Source organism: Colius striatus, chromosome 7 (assembly GCF_028858725.1).
Source record: "Colius striatus isolate bColStr4 chromosome 7, bColStr4.1.hap1, whole genome shotgun sequence".
Lineage (NCBI taxonomy): Eukaryota > Metazoa > Chordata > Aves > Coliiformes > Coliidae > Colius > Colius striatus.
The window spans coordinates 20,750,314-20,773,213 of NC_084765.1; the positions used below are offsets into that span (position 1 = coordinate 20,750,314).

The 22,900-nt window shown below is 39.7% G+C and overlaps 1 protein-coding gene across 6 annotated transcripts in view; it reads left to right on the forward strand.

Annotated features, from left to right (window-relative positions):
• Positions 1–22,900, forward strand: part of MYO9A (myosin IXA) — a 198,609-nt gene that overhangs the window by 90,620 nt on the left and 85,089 nt on the right. For all 6 annotated transcript variants that reach the window (XM_062000449.1, XM_062000451.1, XM_062000452.1 and 3 more), the window contains 2 exons: positions 1,569–1,658; positions 22,134–22,250. In XM_062000449.1, the coding sequence (XP_061856433.1) occupies positions 1,569–1,658; positions 22,134–22,250 (207 nt within the window). The remainder of the gene's footprint in view (positions 1–1,568; positions 1,659–22,133; positions 22,251–22,900) is intronic.

Sequence of the window (22,900 nt, forward strand, 5' to 3'; positions counted from 1 at the left end):
TGGATTTCCAGATGAACCAGAAGATTTAATTTTTTCCCCCATTTGATTTCAAAAGTTAAAATCAGATGGTAGGAACCAGGGACTCTGAAGTGTTACTGGGAAGTAATAAAACAAACCTCAGGATCCTGATGTTCATTTCCAATGACATAGACTTGCTGGTGGGCCCAGGTCATATTACAGGTAACATGATGTTTTCTGCTTGCTGCACTGCAGCAATATGTTCTTGCAAGTGGGTGTTGCAGGAAAAGCCAGTGCTATAAAAATGCACTGGAGTTTATCAGGGAGACTCCCATGGCAATGTTTTGGTAGAAAGCAGTTGTTTGTGCAGAACGACATCATTATGGTAATGGTTTGTGAGATTTCTTAAGTTCCAGTTAAGTTTACATTGCTCTTCATACTAATTATTGTATCAAAGCAGTAAGTCAAAATACTCAAACCACTACGTTTCCAGTCATCTGAATTAAATCATAAATAGTTTTCCTGGACTAAAGATACAGTGTTGGGTGGCTTCAAAAATGTGGAATCAGTGTTCCTGGTCCTCATTAGAGATGTTCTGAGTAACTCTGGTATCTGCATGGAGTCCTTCAATTAGGATAAGCAGCTTCAGTGCAGCTTCTCAAGCAATGCCATCTCCATATCTATCCATAGCTACTAATTCTGGGTTCAAAGGTTTTTCACTTAGACTAACAATTTCTAGTTTGGTGATGAAATTTAGCAAAGAGCAGTCCAAAACTCAAGGTATTTACATCTGGCTTATGTGTAAGTGTATCACCATCAGCTCTGATAGAGAGTGCACACTTCTGAGTTTCTCCAGGGGTTATAAAAATAAGAGAGACTTGAAACTGATTGGAAAAGAGGTTTTCTCCCAACAATTTATGACAGATACTGCTTCATTTGTTGGTACTGTTTACCTATTTACCAAAGCGTCTGTGTTTACACTACTGTTTTTTTTTTTTCTTCAAACTTGTTTCTCTTGGGGCTGATCAGAGATTGTCACCTTGCAGGGCAGGAGAACTGGTGTCTTTAGGAAGTAAATATCAGGTGCAAATAGCAGAGTAAATATCAAGTGCTTTTTCAAAAGGTTTTTTCCTCTTTCCAATTCCTCTTCACGCTGAGAAACACTTGGAAAAACCTCTTTATCTCTTAAACTGATGACACTGTCTTGCTTATTTTTAGAGTGATTTGGTGATTTGGATGATGCCATCAGTGAGGCTAGAAAGTTAACTTATTTTGCCAACAAAAAATTGGGAGGGAGGAGCTACACCAGGAATGAAGGAAACAGTGGGAAATTGCTAGAAATGTGATGACTGAATGTGAAAAATCAGGTTCTCTTGAGTGCCATGATGTCTGATTTGTGATGGTGGATTTATGTACTGAGTTGTCTCCTCCACAGGGCTAGCTTGTTCCTATGCTTTGAGCATTAACTCTGAAAGTGCTGGCAAAAGTGTTTAATTTAAATATATTTTTATAAATTTTAATTTTTAAAAATATTTTCACGTATGAATTTATTTTAAAAAATATATTTATAAAAAAATTCCTCGTCATTAACATCAAGATTTTTGTTTTAGGTGAAAGAAGAGATGCTGTTTGAGGCCCTGGTTACCAGAAAGACAGTGACAGTAGGAGAGAAGCTGATCTTGCCATACAAACTAGCAGAGGTGTGTACATGTTGCCTATTATTAAAAGGATAATTCTTGGGATGATTTTTAATGCTTTGAGGTGTCCACTCAGCTCTGGTAGAGTTTCTTTCCATTTTTCTTTGTGTAAAAATAATATGTATGAGGCTAGAAAATTATTGACTTTGTCTTCTATGCTGTTCTTGGAAAGAAGATTTGCACTTTATTCCCTGACAGTCTTTAACTGTTCCCGTTACTTAAGGTTGTGTAAGTGCTCTCTAAAACAGAACTGTGTGTTGTTGAGTGTGTCTGATACAAGTAGTAGTCTTCATGCATTGTTCCTTCAGCTGTAGTGCTGATTCATCCCACAGCAGAGTGGTAACCCAGGACCTCCAGGAAATTTTTGGTGAAGTCCTAAGTGTCAATGATAATCACAGTTCTTATATGAGAGGAGCCAGAGAGTCTCTGTAGGAAATTCCCATTATGTTTTCTTCGGACCTGTCACCACCTGGGTCCTTGGGTAATGCTTTGGAGCAGCCACAAACAACTCCATCAGCTGCTCTCAAACTTGAGTGTAGCTTGCGGTGCTGCTAACTGTGGGGGCTGGCACTGCTTGAAATGTTTATCTTCTCTATAATGGTCTGTCTCAGGATTACAGTGTCAGCAAACACACACATTTTTATAAATATGTGGTTTCCTGCAATTTTGATTTGTATTCTGTGTCCAGTAAACAAACACCTCTGTTTTCTTCTTACATTCTCCGAAGTATGTAAGCTCTGTTCTGCAGCAATACTTGCCTTGACCGTTTCTGTATCTATATTCCCTCCCCAGTTTAAGAACATGGAGCATAGCATCACTCCACACTTGGTTCCTCCTAGTTGTCATATGGTCATATGAGAATTTACAGCATCTTGAGTCTCGAAGAGCAGTCTGTGGTGTTGTGAATACATAAGCATATGGACGTGTTGTCGTTAGGGTCAGCTGTACATATTTTATTTTTTCCAGAAAAAAAGCACCCCATAATCTTTTCTGTCCCCTTCTGAGATTGTGTGTTTAAGCTCAATAACTGTTACTGAGCTTTAATCTTTAAAAGTTAAATGTTGTCTTTGTGCAAGGATTGAGTCTCCCCTAACAAAGGGCACAAAAATGCTCTTGCTGTGGCTTTGTGATGGACATATGTTGGAAGTGGTGGTTGTACTTTTTTCCCTGTGGCTTGGACATAGACATAAGAAATTGCTAGAAAAGTTTAAAATGCAACTATAACCGCATTTCTGCTGGAAGTTACTTCCCAACAGCTATGATGAGAAAACTACGTGCAACAATGAGCCCTTAAGCACCTTGTTGCAAAACTTAGCAGGTAGGATGAAATTATTTCTTCTAATATTTTAACCTGGGCCACCATGTTTTGTACTAAACAACTTGAAACTGTCTTACCTAGATGATCCTTTTGTTGGGATCAAAGAACCTCTCTTGCTACCTAAAATACTTTCCAAAACATTTGGGGGTTTTTTTTGGTTTTTTTTGTTAATGTCTCTGCTCCCAAATCTCAGGTATTCCCTTAGAAAGCGTTGTCACCAGTGTCTAGAACAAGAAATGAAAGATCAGGCTGTGGTGACTGTGCAAGAAGACAAAGGAACACAAGCCTCTGGTGAGGCTCCATGACAAAATCACTTTTGGCTTCATGACAAAATCATTTTGTAAGAAACTGTGAGTTGTGTTAAGAAAAGATAGGCACCACCCATGCTTTTTATTCACTATCCTTCGCTTTGCTTCTGATCGGTCCGAATCAGGAAAGAAAAATAGGATGTGTTGACATTTTGGGGCTTTACAAAAAATACTGATGTCTGATAATCCCATTCATGACTAATTGGACTGTGGACACTGTTAGGAACTAATAGGCTGGTTATTTTTCTGTTTTTTCAGAGGAGCTTTGTAGTTGGCTCCAATGGCTGGAGCAATTGAGTTTTTTAGGATTTTAGACATGACTATCTCACCATGACTCCTGCAACTCCTAAGCAGCTGCCTTTCCTGATAGAGCAATGATGAATGTAGAAACAACTTGCTTTTTCAAATGCTGAAATGCTTGATGTTTTTTACATAGCTTGGTAATACTCTGAAAGTTTGAGGAATTTGTCTTGAAGAGACTGCACTGCAGTGGCTCCCAAAAACAATTGTAAAAATGTCATTTTGGCAGATGCTTGCTTTTTTACACCATCAAGAAGAGCAGTTTAGATCTACCTAGTGCCTTTTAAAGCAGTCTTCATAAAGTAGAAGTTACAAAAAGAAGAGCAAAAATGTGGCAAAAGAAGGGATTCAAAGAAGTTTTATTTGGATTTGAATCATTTGGCTCTATAGGTGATGCGGGAGTAAGTTGCATTGGACTTCTATCTCCAACATCATTGATGAGATTGGTCAGGATAACAGTAATGTTTGTTGTGGAGGAGATTGTGTCTCCTGATAAAGCTATCAGCTCTGTAGATGAGGCACTTAGAGACCTGGATTTTTTTGTTGTCTTCTACCTCTTTATGAATTTTGAGTTATTAGCAAGGGGTTAGAAGTAGAAGGAGTTAGAATGTTTATTTGAAATAAACATTCTTATGTAAAAACCCTTGAGATCTTATGTTTGGGATGTGCTGGGTTCTTGAGCTCTGAGTTTCCTATATGCATCTGCTCCATACTAGAGAGACATGTACTGTGTTCAGTACAGATAGTTGGACACCTGCAGGAGTTCAGGTGCTGTTGCACTTTCTGTGCTCTGCAAAGGGGATGATGTTTGCCGATCCCTTTCATTATACAGTGTTGGAATACATGTGGATGTCAACTCAATATTAAATACTTTCCATAGAATGACATAATGCTAATTCAATCATTCTGTGATCACAGCCTGACTCCTGTGAGATCTGTAACCTCAGGGTGCTGCCGTGACAGTTGTCATCCCCCCTTATTAGTCTTGAATGGGCAGAGGAGATGCAGGTGGCCTGGAGTAATCCTTTCCTTCAGAGAGCTGGAGGCATCAGAGGTGCGATTGGACTTCATTATACCAAGTCAAGTCTTTTCCATTTTCCTGGGCTATACCCCACAAGTACACAGAGAGAATGCCTTTGGCTTTGCGGTGATGCCACATTCCTCTCTGTCTGCATGCTTGCTCTCTGCCGTGTTATCATATGCCAATTAGAAGCACTGTCATCTTGAGGTTTGAGGCTTTTCTTTGAGGTTTGAGTGCTTGGAAACTCCTCATTTGAAAAATTGTCCTTCATGACAGTTATGGATTTTATATCAGTCTCTCTCTTGGGTTTGTTCTGGTCATCTTTGCAGTAGTTTATGTAAAATTAGATATATTCTGACACATTTTGATGCTTGAGTGAAAGGTAATGCAAAATGACAATGTGAGGACGACTTGGAGATGGACATCTCAGCAGCCTGAAGCCTACAGTGTTGAAGGAGACTGCTGCAACTAGCAATCATCTCCTCTCTCTGCAGTCACCTCTTCAGTTATGACTTCTCCTGGTGGCTTTGCTCAAATGAGTTGCATTGGGCTTTGCCCCCATGACTTGTGTGTCATTTTTAAGTTAGGCAGAAATGTCTTACTCAACTCTGTGTTTCTTTTAATAAATCAAGACTTTTTCAGTCTTGCCTGCATACAATGGTTCTGCTGGATGACCCTGAAGGATCTAAATTGGGTCAAAATGTTACATGGAAGTCCAACAAGAAGGTAAGACTCCAGCAAAGCAAGAGAACTGTCTCCTGTGCACCTGTTGTTGCTTAGTGTGTAGTCCATGCCTGTCTTCAGGGTATTATGAGGATTATGGAATAAGCATGTGATTCTTAAGGAAGACCCTCCAAAGTGTAATGTCCCATCAGATTCTTCTGATTGTTTGGTAAATCATGGTATACTGTTATGAGGTTCTGTTTGACCATGGTATTAACATTTGAATATGACCCTGCATTGCTGGAGTTGCCAGTATTTCTGAAATTAAGGTGAGACAGTCAAGGAGAGACCTGGTTTTGAAGGCAAAAATCAGCACTGCTTTGTAGTTACAACCTGTGTCACTAATGGCAAACATGGACTTGAATGTAGACCCTATGTGTCTATAACACTGCGGGGAGAGCTGCCTGTCCACTCTTGATCTGCCTCTCCAGTGTTTGTCGAAATCTAAGTCAGCACCACATCCATAAATAATGCTTATATTTACCTCTGGCAGCTGCTTCTTATCTTCAGAACCACACTGGCTTGTCTGCCGCAGAGCTGCCTCCTGGAACCTTTCATTTTTCCTTTTATAGTAACTGGATGGTATTTTAATGCAGTGTTTGAAACGACTGTGTAATTTGGTTTAGCACTGAGGTTTAGAAGCTTTACGCTATAGATCAACTTAGGGGAAAAAAGCTGCCTCGACGTGAAAGGCTGCAGTTGCATTCAGAAGTCTTGATTTATTGTCTAAAACAGCTGCCAATGTCTTTATCAGGAGTGAGATGGTGTATTCATGGAGCTAGGAGCAGTTAATGGATTCCCAGAGAAATTGGAGTGTGTCTGTGCAGAGTGTATTTGGTAAAAGTGAGCTGGCCAAGTCTCCTTCATTTGTGAAATAAAATACTTTTTAAGGAGTAAGGACCATTTTAAAAGAGAAGATTTGACTGTAGGAGCAAGAGAGGCATCAGTGGTGTATGGGATTATTAGAGTATTTCGATTTGAGTCTGTCTTGAACATTGAGCAAACCTCTGCAGCCACAGTATTCCTCTTCCAAATAAGGTAAAATATAGCAGGCACAAAGATGAAATAGGAAAGAACAGGATTTTAATTTTAGCAGATGAATGACACATGCTGAGGGTTGCTGTGATCCTTCGCAAGTGCCCCTCAACTCCAGAGTCTGGGTTGGTTTTTTTTCCATATGTTGTAATGTGCATTTTTGCAGTCCTCCTACCGAGGTAGGAAAGTTTCATAAGCCATAGTTCAGGTATTTAAAAGAAAAGAAACCCCAGATGCACTGAACATAGAGCATCTTGACTGATGTTTGGTAGGAAGCATGCAGCTGATGCAGGAGCAGGGCTCATGAATCAAATCTTTGTGGAGAACTTGGGGATTTCTTGTGATGCTTCTTGTAATGAGCATCATCTTTAAACTTAATGTGTACAAGGCCCTTCTGGGCCACATCTGTCTTCCTGCTTCCATCTAAATAATTAAAAGAATCATTTTTTTCTCCATCTTGGCTTACTGCAAGGCTCCAAGGCCATTAGTTTTATACCTTGAGTAATACAGTCATATACCTCTCAAATCCATTCAACATCTTGACTGGTGGTTCTCATGCTTGTTTTCCATTGAGCCAGAGACAAGCTCCATTTTAGAGCTCCTTAACCATTCCCCATCTTGTTTCCATCCCATTTGTTATGCTTATCTGCTGATGTCTATCACCTGCTTCTCTGTTTTTTACCACTTAAGGACTTTTTCCATGCTCTTCATCAGATGAAGGAAAACTTACTGAAGTAAATATATCTGCTAATACTGAATCGTCTCTTACATCCCTCCAGAAAACAGATTTTTCCATGATGCCTTCAAAAATATAGTTCTCTTGATATTTCTTAGGTGAATGACTTTGCAAAAAAGACTTCATTTTAACAGATCTATATAATTTGCAGCCATTTGTGATCAAGGACATTTTATCCTGAAGGGTTAGTTAGTGAGTTAATACACACTTTCAGAAGAAGTCTGTTGTGAAATTGCCAAACAGAAGGGAAATAAAAAATGCCAGGCAACTTCTTGGGCAAAAAGTGACCTGATTCTTCCCTTCTTCTAATTTTGCAAAGCTGGGTGTTTAATATGATGAGAGTCACCATAAATACATTTTGTATTTAACTTATTGTGTATTTATAATAGTAAGTGGAAAATTGCTATCTTAAAAACCAGAGGAACTGAAGAGGAAGGAGTTGTATGACCCAGGAGGTTCCTCCAAGCAGATGTTGTGAAGCACAAAAAACAAGGCATGTTATTTCTTACCCTTGTGGCACTCCTCTATATTGTAACAATGAGATCTGGCTTGCAAACGTACTCTTTGAAGTCCCTGTGCACTGCCATAAACATCCCTAGTTCTTGGGGCCTGCTAAAACTATGTAATGCCAAGATATTTTCAAAATTTTTATTTGCAGGCTTTTACAGGATCTCATGTGCCATCATATCTTTGCTTCAATGGCTATTGCTATTTAGCGAGTGTTGTTTGCAGGTGCTTATGTGTCAATGGAAGGACACCACTGAACTGCTCTGTGATGGTGAGTCAAACACACAAATTCCAACTGAATCTGTGAAATGCTTTTTATTCTGCATAAATATCTGCATCTATAGGTTCAAGTGAAATCAGCTAATGATTAGTTAGAAAAGTGCTTATGCAATTCAGGTCAGATTTGCTAACTTAGATATTTAGTCTCATAGAATCATAGAATGGTAGGGGTTGGAAGGGACCTTTAGAGATCATCTAGTCCAACTTCCCTGCAGAAGCAGGGTCACCTAGATCAGGTCACATAGGAACATGTCCAGGTGGGTCTTGAAGACCTCCAAGGAAGGAGACTCCACAACCCCTCTGGGCAGCCTGTGCCAGGGCTCCCTCACCTGAACAGTGAAATAGTTTTTTCTTATGTTTAAGAATGTTTCTTATGTGGAACTTTTTGTGTTCCAGCTTCATCCCATTATCCCTTGTCCTGTTACTATCTACTATAGAAAAAAAAAGATGTCCCAACCTCCTGACACCCACCCTTTAGATATTGATAAATGTTAATAAGATCTCCCCTCAGACTCCTCTTCTCCAGACTAAACAGCCCCAGTTCCCGCAGCCTTTCCTCATAGGAGAGATGTTCCATACCCCGATTATCTTGATGGCCCTGCGCTGGACTCTCTCCAGTACTTCCCTGTCCCTCTTGAGCTGAGCCCAGAACTGGACATCTGAACTGTCTCCTGAACATCTACTATGTGCCAAAAAAACCCAGAGGGTAATAAGCATGAAACTGTGTTTTAGTGTGATAGTAAAGCAGGAGGAGGCAGTCTGGGTCTTCTGTGTGCCCCTCCTTTTACTATCTCAGATGTTTGCCATCTCTGTATCTGTGCTGACTCACTTAGCTAACCTAGAGCAAGTCCTTGCAGTGCAAGGAGACCTGGATTTGTGTCCTTTGCTAAGTTCAGTAGATGTGTGGTAAGCACCATCATTGTGCTGGATGGAGAAAGGGGATGAGGAGAGAACTTTTGCCCAGGAGCGACAGGGCAGGCACATCTCTCCTGGTGGCACAGTCATTACATTATTTTTTTTCATGTCATGAAGTGTCACTTCGCCCTGACCCTCTTTACCTGAAATGAATTTCTTGATGATGAATACAAGACATTTGACATGTTTGGGAATGACCATCATAAGATGGTTATTTTGGTAAATAAATTGTGCTGTGTTAGTGGCTTAAGCTTGGGGAGAACATCTAATTTTCAGCATGGTAACAGTTAATTGGTGGATAGAGAAGCCTTGAAGAGCAGACCTTAATGAGGGGGGGGGAAAGTATTTTGTTACAGTGAAGACCTGAGCAATGTGTCATGAGCTTATATACTAGTAGTGGTATTGTCTAATGCCTTTTTCAGATTATTATAAAGAGAAAAGGAATGGAGTTCCAGGGCTAAATAGCATAATATTACTTAAGATGTTAAAAAAAAACCCAACTGAAAGGAAAAGAACACAGTTGCAACTAATCATGAGCATTTAACAGTCTTAAATTATTAGAGGAGAAAAAGTGGGAAGGAGACAAAGTAATAGCATGAAGAAAGTGGAATGCAAATTCTCGGTCTTGAAATATGAGAACAAGGACACTTAATGGAATAGAAAGTAGCTAAACTGCTGGAAGCACCTACTTAGACCAAACCCCATTAGCTTAGGAGACTCATTGTCACCACAGGTTATTAGCATTAGAAGCTTAGCAGGATTCCTTTGAAGACCTGATAGGTTGATGAGTGTATTCAGAATTGACAGAAAAATATTAATAGAATCAAACTGAAAACATACAAAGCTTTTAAAACCCAAGCAACCTTTTGGGACATGAGGGCAACCTTTTAGTGTAGAGGTTCAAAAGAAACTTTTTTGTGAGATTAAATTTCTTGCTTTTCCCTTCAAAATGTAAGAACAACTGTGCTTGGTAACAGAACACATGAGATGAGATGAGATGAGATGAGATGAGATGAGATGAGATGAGATGAGATGAGATGAGATGAGATGAGTGGTTTTATTGGGTTGGTGTCCTGCTTGTATTTCTTCATGGCGTGCAGCATCCTTCCATTATTAGGAAGACTGAATCCGTCGTTGGTGGGTCTTTTTTAACAGATCTTTATGATTTTTTTCATGTTATACTATGATTATATGCCCTAACATTGCCACAAAGCGCTGCATGGAAGATGATGCTGAAATCTGGCTGAATGGAGCTCGTATCTTTGAGGGTCTCCTAAACCTGCAGAACTTCACAGTTGGCAATATACATCTGAACACCTGGGGAACCCAGCACTCATGTGCAAGAGCAGTTAAGGTCACTATTCTGCTCTGTTCCACCAGGAAATCTTGTGTGTGACTATGCTCATAGTATCTACTTGGCACTAATGTCTGGAAAAAAAAAGAATTTCAAGAATTCTGAGCAAACTCCAAAATAAGGACTTTAAGAATGGAAATGCTGACTTTCCATGGACTGCACTGCCCATAACCAGTCTTCCCACTACAGCTACCATTTCTGTCATCAAATCAATTATTGACTTTTTAAAGGCTTCTTTTAATTACATCTGATTACTGAAAGACACTTTAATAAAAGGGACTCTGTGAAGTTACTTAAATTGAGGCTAAACTGATTTTGAAAGTTTAATGAGAATGGAAATGAGCCATTCCTGGGTTAGCAAATCAGCTCATCCCATGCTAGATGTAATTTTGGTACAGTTGCTTGGAATAGAATATTTTTCTATACAATATAAATCTGAATACATTTAGATTTTTTTTTCCTCAACCTCCAGCTGTTTATCAGTTCTTGATGGAGGAGGAAGTGTAGAAGCTCTGTCCTGGACAGAGTCTGTTGCACAGATTTGCCTCTACAGCTGTAGCAGCCAAGACTTGGAAAGAAGTAATTTCTTTTTGAGGAAGTTTGCTAAGAAAAAGCTGGTACCAAAGTGATGATATGCTGGCAGAATAAATTTTTCTGCAATAGTGTCTTCTGCTTGGGAATGGCCAAAAGAATGCCAAGATTTGGCACTCAAATGCTGTTTTTGATGATGTGTTGGACTTCACTGTAGGAGTGTTGGTACATTGTGCCTGTCAAGTGGTGAGCAGATATCCCTAAACAGAGCCTACAGGTACCTCCTCAGGTCAGGTAACACATCTGCTTCTTGTACCACCAAGTAACCAATTCTTTTTTTTTTTTTTTGCTTTTTCACTGTGAAAATACGGACTGAACAGGATCTTGGTTCATGCTTTTGATAGAGCAGACTCTGGATAAATATAGGTGGAAAACACACTTTTTTCATTGGAAAAAAAAGAATTTGAAACCATTGTGTCAGCAGACCGTTCACATTTGACTGCCTGGCGGCTCTGTTCTTCTGCAGCTCTTCATGGTGGGCTGATAGTTGCTCTAAGTGAGCACCTATCAGTAGGGGTGCTCCATGTGGCCCTTCTCTCAAGCTTTGCCCCACTGGGGAGAAGCAAGAACCAGAGACTTGTTTTCTGGAAGACTTTTATTTCAAGAGAGGGTGGGGAGTTTTTTTGGAGGTTTTTTTTTCTCTTTTCATTTGTTATAGATGACGTTTTCTAACCACACTGTCCATATCGGAAGGCTGAAGGCTTTGACTGAATTAAGTCTTTTGAGGAAGGTGATCTTTGTAACCATGTGACTTCACAGTTGAGACTTAGAGAAAGTCACTGAGATATTTTTGTTGGTTTAGTTTTGACTGCAAAATGGGTGCTTTTTCTGAAAAGCATGACCACAGCATTTTACAGATATTCAGCTACAATATGACAGTATTATAGATGGAGACTTGCAAAGCATCTCTAAAAATAAATAGCAGGCAGGCTCTAGTGTGTGATGGTGATGACGGTCTCCCATCTGTCCTCTTCCAAGTCCTGCCTAATCACCAGCTGAGATACAATAGTTAGATTCTCAGCACCCACAGAAGATGTTCTTGTTTCAGATTTTCCACTTCATTTTCCCCGTTTGCATCTGTCTAACGACAGGAGGATCAGTGAGGAGGGGAGCAGATTGCAAGAGCATGTTAGCATAGGAATGACAAGAGCCATTTCAGTGGGAATGTATGCAAGAGAAGGAGCGGTGTAGGGATGAACATGTTAACCCACCATGAAATATTAAAAATATTGTTAATGATACTTCAAAAAAAATAACTAATGGTTAGTATTATTTCCTAGAGTAGCATGTAAGCTAGTACCTCTGAAGGACTTTTTTGTCAACCTGATATATCAGCACAGGAAGATTGTCTCAACGGGCAAACCCCTTTGACTTGTCTCATCATAGTCAGGATTTTTTTTAAAGGGTGTTAGCATGGTTTGGGAGAGATTCTAAAAACACTTTTGAGTAATACAGACTGACAGCTTGGAGATGGACTGTTGTCCATGGAAGGAGATTGTGAAGAGACTGGGAAATTGGTCCAAGGAAGACAGCCATGGAAGGTACTGGGAAGCTGATACTAGAGAAAGGAGAGTGCAGAAAGAATTTTAAGAGGCTGTTTGATACATAATGTTGGAAACTATTGCCAAAAAAACTCTCTGAATCTGAGAACATTATAACAGATCTAGTGAAAAAATCTACAATGCCTTTTGTTTCCGTGTTGCATTGGAGATCAATGCGGTGTATTGTGTTGTAATGACATTCCTATCTATTGTGTTTCTCACTGTAAAATCCACCCATAAGTTCTGGAAAACATCTCTTAACACTTGCATCTCCTGGATAAAATCCATTTGCAGGACACCCTGCTGCCTCCTAGCTCTGGGATGAGCGTGGAAGATTTCTGCCAGGACGTGGCAGGCAGCCAGTTGTGGCAGGAACCAGCAGTTGTGGTAGTGGAGGGCCTTGGTATTTATTTGCTGGGTTTTTTTTAACTATACAGTTTGCAGGTACACTTATAGAAGCAAAACAGAAAAATGACCCTTTGCAAGAAAGTTTATAGCATTTTAAAATGAGCTTTTTTTTTTGTATTTTTCAGTCTTTGGTGGTGCTTTTAAATAAATTTTTCCTACTCGTTAATCAAACATATCAATTGTTACTAAAAACCCCTTTTTACAGGCTGGAGTCAGCATGTTGCATTGCATTAATGATTTGATTTCTCTTAGGAAGAGAAAACATGAGAATGATGGGATTTTAATATGATGCTAAGATAAAATATGAGTGTGGAAAATTACATCATACTTATCCAGCCCGAGTATGATGTAATACTCCTTGATGCCAAGATAGGGATTAAGCTAGAGTCTGATATCCTGCAAAAGTACTTTCCTCTGGGTGTTAAGCCTCTGTTAAAAAAAAATTAAAAAAGCTAAGCCTGCATGTCTCAGCCAATGTCCCGTGACCCAGAGGGAAACCACAAAAGCTGCTTAATCTATCTCCCTCCACAGGACATGGCTGTGAATGTAAACCAGACGCACGACACAGTCATAAATAGAAAGTGAGCAGAACAGCAGGAAACCATAATTCTCTGTGCACACGTGTATGACTTGAGACCCGCTAAATACACTGAACCTGATGTGAGATGAGTGAGACACTGAAACCCACATTTGGACAGAAAGACGGATGTAGATCTTGCCTAATTCCAGCAATTTAGAGTTTTTAATCTATTTCTTTGCAATCCAGAGATGTTCTCCGAGCTTCAGGGGTGAGCTGTAGAGGGAATGCAGTGGGCCGGCAGGTTGCATATGTGGTGCTACTATACTTCATCACCATCCTTGTTGTTTTCTGCTCCTTTCCTAGTTTAGCTCTCTCCCTTTCTTACATGTTACTCCATCTCAGAACAGGAACAACAGACCCAACAAGCTGTCTCTTGGTAGTTGTTCTTCTGTCTATATGATAAACTCAAACTGAAACCACCTTACTTATGTGTTTTTTAAGTTCTCATGGAGCAATAACAATATCAGAGATAAAAACTGGATCTGAACAGTGCTTTAGTAGATCCTTCTCTGACACCAGTCCCCTAATTAATAGCTGTCACTCGTAAGCTCTGTTCAAACAAAAAATATTTTCATTTAATCATATAGTTGTTGATGGCTGCAGAGATCATCATGACCGAGATGTCTACGTGTGCTGCTTTCAGTTGACTGTATGTCCAAGACCTGCTAAGAACAGAGGATTGGCTTCTATTCCTCTTCATTAGACCCCTTTATCAAGTGTATTGTGAGAGCTTGAGATGCTCTTGGTTTTCCTTGTTCCAATCTTAGATAAATTGTATCCCTAGCAGTGGTAGAGCTCTTCACACTGGTTAAACATCAGTAGTATGTATGGTTTTTAAAAAAATAAACATGGAGGTTTTTTAGAATGAAAACTGATTTATTTAATCATTTACTCATGCATGCAGCGTAATTTTATTGAATAGATGGGAGTCAAGAAGAAAACAAATACACTTCTTTCCTGTTTTTTCCCCTATTTGAAAATATATATCTCTCTCAAACCCACAAAAGTGATTGAAGGAGAGAGACACTATCAAAAAATGTCAGGTAAATAACATGGGCAAAAATCAGAAGGTATTAAAACATGTTTTTTCCTCTTAGTCATTTTGGAACATAAGACATTTGTGTTACACTAAGCACAAATGTAATTTTGAAGCCAAATTTCACCTTAGAGAATAAATAGGGGGAAAATAGAAATGGCTGTTAAGGATTTTAAAGCAGACATGAAATAATAACAGATATCAAATCCTGTATGATAATACCTCATTACATTATTTTTTTTCTAAGATATCATCAGGTTCCTGGGATTTAGTACCAAACCTCTGCAAGCAGAAATGCCTGTTGATTCATTAGGTAACATGATGAAAAATTATTACACATATAAAATAAAAGAAAAAACAAAGCCCCCATGCAGCCACTGAGAAGATGCATATGGGTTTAGTTTTTGGAGGGATTTCGTGAACAGGAAGAATCCTGGTGCTTATTTTTTTTTCCTGAATATTTCATTGGAAGCACCTTTTGTCCTTGTATAGAAATTATGGGAAGTCTATCAAGGGCCCTAAGGGAGAAGGGGATATTTCCTTTCTTCCTGTGTTCATATCTTATTTCCTGAAGAGAAGAGGAATCTCTGTTTCTATTCTATGCAAGAAGAAAATGCAAAGTATTTTGTGGTGCCTGGCTTTACTTAAATAACTCCTATATTTGTGTTTTACATCATCTTGCAAACTTCACACACAGAAAAAAATGTTTCCTGCCATCCTGGAATTACTCTGATTGGTTTTTGTAAGTATTTGTTGATACGTGGCTCAGCGTGCATTGCTTGTTTTCTTCCTGGAGGGCAGGAAATACCAACACTTGTGTTAGAGGAGAGCTGTTGCATCATGAGGAGAGAAAGAAACCATAGGTAGCTTCTATGTGTCAAGATCATTCCTATTTTAACAAATAAATTTGTTGAGGATATTACAAGTTCTTTAGAAGTGCTGTTTGTAAAGATTTTGAGGAGGATGGGAGGGAGTTTTTTACATTTGTAGGGAACTTAGGCACTGACAATAAGTTTATCCAGTGGGAGCAAATAACATTGTTGATGTCCATCATGAGATAAACACACATGGTCTCTAGTGGAAATGCTGAAAAACTGGAGAAAGGACGGACCATGATCAACAAGACAACAATTTTTATAGACTCACAAGGCAACAAGTCATCATTGTCTTCTAACAAGAATTCTGTTCTAGACATAAAGAATTTTCCAGAGTTGTATCTTAGAAACAACAGAGCCCTGGCACAGGCTGCCCAGGGAGGGTGTGGAGGCTCCTTCCTTGGAGGTCTTCAAGACCCGCCTGGACATGTTCATATGCGACCTGATCTAGGTGAACCTGCTTCTGCAGGGAGATCGGACTAGATGATCTCTAAAGGTCCCTTCCAACCCTACCATTCTGTGATTCTATGAAATGGCATTTAAACATCCCGTTTTCACATACTTGTAGCTTTAGAAAATCTGAAGTGAGTACACTGACCTTGCTCCCACGTCTATGTTGTCCCATGGTGACAAAAAATTAGATTTAACATCATGTTGACTGAGAATTTTTGAAAGTGTAATAACAATGACCAACAGAATTGTTCAGCATGTCTTTATGGATATTTCATAGATTTGCATAATGCTGAAGAAATAGAACAGTTCATAAACTCTACAAGATTTTAATCCTCATTAGGACTTTAAATCATTTTGGTGCTTATGATTATTCTCTAGTTGTACTTGAAGTCCAATTCTGATTAATTGAGTCTGTACTTAGGAACTGGAGTCCAAAACCACATATCTGGGTGTATGCGCCCTTCATAAGTTGCATTTCTTACAATTGTGACCCAAAATAGCTTTCTACTCTCTAATATGTGTGTGTTAAAGGGCAGTTTTTCTGTGCAAAATACTCTTGGGTTTTCCTGCCTTGCTTTCTCAAGAGGCACACGTGGTACCTCCTATGCTCAGGAGGTGATTGCGATGGAGCAATGTTCAGCATCCCTCTTGAGCAAACTGAGGGGCTGTTAACATGTAATATTAATGGCTTTTTTAATGAACTGGTCATAAGAGCTGCCAATACACAAAAGAAAAAAAGTCTCTCAGCCTTTCTGTTTGTCCAGGATCAGTCTATCTCATCCTTTGCATTAGCAGGGAAGGAAGATGGGCAGACCTCTTTTAAGTCTTTAGAGATACGTAACTGTCTCTTAAATACCACTTGGGAATAATTTCTTACTCAAAATTGATCAGTGCATCAATATAGTGCTTCTTCTAAGTGGTAACAAAAGGGATGAGCTTTGCTTTGCCTTCTGCCTTCTCATTTTCTGAGTCTTTGTATCTAGTGATGCACTGCACAGGAATGGTTATTTATTTTACACAGGCTTTTTATAAACAAAATGTTAGTGGAAGTGTTTATGCTGATACAAGAGCACTTTGTGCTATGTTTCTGTTTGACTCAAAAATGTTTCAGGTTGAATGTCAGGGGGAGCAATTGCCATTCCAGATACGATCTATGATTGGGTTAGTTTGGATGGAGCAACTGGAGAGAGACTCTGGTTTTTGCATTTCAATATCACTCTGAGTCTCACTGGAGTTAGTGGGGACCACACTCCGGAAAATAGTCATCTTGACTATGGAAGTGTTTGGTTAAAACCATGTGGCTTCCAGCTGCATCTTCGTGGTTTTTTCTTCAGCAGAATCTGTTTGCCTTCTGCTACCTGGGATGTACAGGCTTCAGAATATTACTGCAGTTATGCAAGATAAACTGCTCTTTTGCCTTTCAAAGCTCTTCAACATTTGTTTTCCCCCATCCTCTGTTCTCCAGGCTTTATTTATTCCCCTTAGTCTGAAAAACTTATAAATAGTTGAGGTTTTGTTGTTAGAATTGAACATCTGCTCGCTGTTGCTCATGTCGTAGGTTAGTCAACAGCATAAACACTGTTCCCAGTAAGGGCCACAAGCTGCATGCTGCAGAACTTCTTACCTCAAGCAGATCATGTGAAAATATCTGCAGAAGGTTAAGCGGGTGTCCATCAGGAAGGCAGGTCACTACAGTGACCTTCAGGGTTTGCAGGTGCATAATAGGGGAAGAAGGTGGAGTCAACAGAATGAAGACTTGTCTGATGGTACGTGGACTCTTCTCTGCCCTTTGCCTTGCCAAGTCATCTCTTGGTTTTACAAGCTGATGAGTGTCTAAAAGCAGGACAGAGCTTGGCATCTCCTCTCAATTGGACTATGTCAAGATGAAGTCAAGAGCTGTTTGGTAAGGATATCTTAAAGCCTTCATGGAGCACCAAACCGATCCAGCTCTATACATAAAAGTGGACTGAGATTAGCTTGGTTGTGATGGACCACTTATATGGCAGCCTGTGCTCAATTCAAGCTGTTTTTTGGGCATAAAAGGTTCCCTGTTAGATTTCATGCTGGAAGATACATGTATCTTAAATACTGATCTTGCCCCTAAAACAGCCAGTGCCTGAAAACTATCTTGGGATCAAAGAGCTGGAGATTTCTCCTGGTTTTGGCTCCAGGACCAAGTTCAGAGTCTAGAGGATTAATGATGTTGAAGTGCCAACATGGACTTTGCACAAATACAAGCCGGAGTTTTACTATTTCTGTCAGTCTTGGATCTCCAGAAATGTCCAGGGAGAAATGCAGGGGAAAGATCTGACACTTGAAAACAAATTGAAAGTAAGAACGAGTTTTTTTCCAATTAATATTTTCAGATTCAGTGCATCTGGTACATGAGCTGTACAACACAGAGGTCCACCTGTTTGTGATGCAATACATTTTGTGGCACTCCATCTTTGTCAATATTTCAATCCATAAACCTGGCAGCTTGTAGCATGAAATTGCTCCCTTAGATTTATTAATTTTTAAGCAGTTTATTCCTTGTTTTTGCACTTCTTGAGTTAGTGATTCTGTGGGAGTGTGGGATAGTCTAGTAAAGCAAAGTTGGCATTGTTATAGCAAAGAAGCCCATACAATACAAGTTTCTTAGATACTAATTTTAAATACTGATTTTTGGAATTTGAATGCAACCAGCAGAACTATTTTAGGGGAAGGGAATAAAATTTTAGTGTTCTTTTTTTTTTAATAAAGCAGACAGTGTTAATGCCTCTTTTTTTTCCCTTTGTTACTTGATACCCTGCTTTTTCCTTTTATAAGTTTGGGGGGGGAGTGGTTCTAAATGCTTTTGCTTTCCCTCAATTTTCTGGGTACCAGCAAATATTTTTAATAATTTCAGCAGAAAAAGACCTTTACTCTAGAGTTTCACATCTCAACTGAGTGCAGAGTAGCAGGAGTCAGAAGTCCTGCCCGTGGGGTGAGGACCAATGATAATACTGTACGGACAGCAATGGACAGCAGCAAATGCGAGACATACTCAGATATGTTTAGAGGTTTTGGCATCTTAAGAATTAAGAACCTACTGAACGTGTACAAGTGTCTTTTACAGAGACTTTTAATTTGAGCAAATTTGGCTTTCTTAGATTATATCTTTTCCCGCTTCTAAAACACAGGCTGTTGCTGCTGAAATAAGTCCTAGCTCCAAAACACTTCAAAGGTAGATTTTCATTCTTTAGCCTGTCTTCGCCTCATTCCTTATGGCACAAGAGGTTTCCAAAAGTCTCTCTGTTTTTAAGGCAGCCTGAATCGCCTCTCATGAAGTCTTTCAGGCCAATTAATTTGGCAATGCAATCTTACAAGAAACCCAAATATCTTATATCAGAATCTTAGAAAAAGTTGTCCAACCCCAACAAGTGACATTTCTAGCACATGCTAAATAAATTATATATCCTTCTTAGTCTGATAAGCAGAAACCCCATTGATTAAAGCCTCATCTTCAACTTATTTCCTGAATGGCTGAATTAAAGTGTGTTTCATCTGTCTTGTTTTCGAATCAGCAATATTTGTGTGTGTGTGCAAGATGTTGTGCTTGCTTTGATCACTGAGAGATATGTTTTGGCATTGCAGGAGCTATTTTTATTTTGCTTTGTGAGCAAAATAAAAAAGGTTTGATGAGTCCCGCTGTGTTTCAGGTCTGCCTTAGTGTCATGCAATGAGCCTTTTAGAAGAGACAAGAAGGTGTAGGTGACTACATGAAGATAAACTGTATATCATATATGCTCTATCTTACAGAGGATATTCACTTTTAATATATGTGGGATAGTAAATACAGGAACAAATAAATAGAGGAAGGAAAGTTTAAGTGTTTCTTTTCAATGCTGCACTGCAGAGTGAATGTAGTGTGTAATGTGATACTTTCTTGAATAATAATGCTGTAATTGCAGCAAGAATATCTTGAATATTGCAGCAGGTCGCAATGTGAACAGCAGGGACAGCTGGACAGGCAGAGCGTTCTTTACCCTGACAGCTTTACTGTGTTAACCGAGAAAATAAGTACAAGACATACTGAAAGGGACAAGCTGATGTACAGGTTTACTTTCTTTACATTTTATTTCAAGGGTTTTATGGACTAGTGGTATTTTAAGCTACCTCCGTGGTGGCATATGACAATGCAAGATGAATGACTGAAAAATAAAAGTAGATAACTTAAAAAATAAGTGAAATATTCAGATAATTTGGGGGATATATGAAACCATACCCTTGAAATCACAGCAGCTCTTTAATTGGAAAAGAATTAATATTCCCCAATGGTCTTCAGATTAAGTAGTTTGATATCTTATCTATTGAGGGGCTTTATCTGTAAAGTAGCATCATCCAGGATCTATTCTAAAGAATAAATACTTTATTGAAATGGAAATATATCAAATAGGTCAACGTCTCTGCTGGTATTTTATAAATGGCTGTTGCATGAAGACAAAGTGCTGTCTTCAACTCTTCAAGCCAATTAAAAATATCTCATATTAGAAAGGTGCTACTGGTTTGGATGCTGTGGATATCATGTACTACAGGCTTTGGGTACCATGGACTTCTTTCCCAGTGCTGAAGGATGTCGCTCTCCATGTACAAGTCCATCACATGGTGGGTAGATGAGCTTGGAGAGCCTGTTTAGATGGGCCCCATAGCACCCAGCAACACTGGAGTGTCCTAAACCAGATTTCTTTGCTGTGTGTGTGGTGGAAATTCAATCAAATAGGCTGAGATGCAGTGTGAGGTGAGATAAATGATCTTGAAATTTCCTGTTAATCACTGGAATATTCCCCCACATCTTGAGGAAATGTGAAAAATAAAAACAAGAGAAAAAAACCCCACCCAAACCGCCCATGTTGCTTGCAGTAAAAAGTGCAAAAAGACTCTCCCCAAAACCTTTTCTTCAGTGAAGAGAAGAAAAAACAGGGGAAAATAGAATTCTATGTATTTCTAAATGCTAGCTGCTTATTGGATAACTCAGAAGTTGCAGGAGCTTATGCTCAGTCTTAAGTGCTTGTTTGATCTACACTACAACAAATCCTTTCTGTCCTGTTGCTCAGATATTTGCATTATACACGTTTTCTGTTTGTAAAAATGCTTTTGGGGAGGCAAGTGACTAATTCTTTGTTAATTGTTGCAGTATTTTATTATTGTCCTTGTAATGTGGCTTATCTTGACAGCATTTTATTTCCACTGAGCAATGGTTAGCAGTGTATAGTGGTTTATGTACGTGGGGATCTTGAGAGTATCCTCCATCACAGGCCAGGTTACTATCTTCTGTTCCAACTTGAGAGGGAGGGAAAGCAAGACAGAATACTGGATAAACTGCAAATTGAGAGCAAAACCTTGGCAGAACAGCTCGTGTTCACATTAAAAGATGGTGTCACCAAAAATTCAAGGAAGAAAAAGTGAAAACAAGCCAAAAGGAAAGAAGTGATGCTATGTGAGCTTTATTCTTTTGCTTGGGGTCAGCAAAATAAGGCTTCTTGGATGATGTACCTTGAAGGGGAGAAGGATTTCAAGGCAACATGTGACAAGCCACAGATTTGTTGTAGTTCAAGGTTTTACTGAAATTGCCATGTGTGAACCTTCTGTTTCCTTGTTTATTCTCTACAGTGGCTAAAAGGAACAAAATTTAACAGTCTCAGCTGGTATCAGATTTTAGGCAATTAGTATGTACCAAAGCACTGCAACACAACTCAAGGTAGTGACTTAAACTGAGGAAGAATCACAAGCAGCAAGAGCAAGATAGCTGTTAAATATGAATTACTGCTTTATGATTGCCTGTGTATGTGCCTGTCCCAAAGCACATGTGTTTGGGAAAGGGAAGGCCTTTGATCTTGGTTTTCATCACCATTGATCAAGCAAAATCTCCTTTCATTGTGACTGGGAGCACCATGGGGGATGGCCCCTCATAAGAGGTATTATTTCTCATTCTAACAGAGCTATCAGAGGAGCAGTGCCTCTCCCTGCCGTGATTTGTAGATCCCATTGGCAGTACCTGGACAAGTTTTTAGTAACACTCACAGATCTATTTGAGGGTTTTTAGCCTTCCCTTTTGTAACCTTTTGGTGGTACCAGACACTACCTGCCCCAGTGTGTGCTTTCACATCAATTGTTACCATTGCTGTGCAATATCCACCCTCCTGTTTCCTTCTCCACAAATAAACTCTTTGAGAATCTTGGTGAAGTGATTATTTTTTTTCTTTTGCTGCCAGTGCTGGGATTTATGGTGTGATCTCATGCATCATCTGAGTGCACCAAAGGAAACCAAGCCAAAGTTAGGGGGCACATCTCTTGGCCCAGGGATTGGAACCAGCTCCCAATGGCATCAGGGATGTTGGCTTATACAGCATAAATTAAAATAGTAGACAAAAGCTTTGGCAATGGAGAAGAATAAATGTTGGACATGGGAGCTTGAGAAGCAGATTTTAGTGCAGAGCAGGAATCGTTTCTACTTACCTTTTTTCTTTTCTCTTTTAGGCTGTGACTGTGCGAAACTCCATGGCTAAATCCTTGTACAGTGCCCTGTTTGACTGGATAGTGTTCAGAATCAACCACGCTCTCCTCAACGCGAAGGACATGGAAGAAAGCACCAAGGTAACATCTCGACAGCTCTTTTGACTATGCTCCTGTGTTCTTAAAATAGGTAACTAGGGAATAAAACATTACCCAAGCTCCTAACAGCACGTTGCTTAACATAAAGTTATCATCCCCTCAGATGAGGGGACAGAGTGTACCCTCAGCAAGTTCCCTGATGACACCAAACTGGGAGGACTGGCTGATTCCCCAGAGGCTGTGCTGCCATTCAGTGGGATCTCGACCGGCTTGAGAGTTGGGCAGAGAGGAACCTCATGAGGTTCAACAAGGACAAGTGCAGAGTCCTGCATCAGGGAAGGAGCAACCCCAGTTGTTTCCCTGCACCAGTACAGGCTGGGGATTGAATTGCTGGAGAGCAGCTCTGCAGAGAGAGACCTGGGAGTCCTGATTGATAATAAACAAGCAATGTGCCCTCGTGGCCAAGAAGGCCAATGGCATCCTGGAATGCATCAAGAAGAGTGTGGCCAGCAGGTCAAGGGAGGTTCTGCTCCCCCTCTACTCTGCCCTGGTGAGGCCTCATCTGGAGTCCTGTGTCCAGTTCTGGGCTCCTCAGCTCCAGAGGGACAGGGAACTTCTGGGCCACCAGGATGATCAGGGGACTGGAACATCTTTCATATGAGGAAAGGCTGCGGGAACTGGGGCTGTTTAGT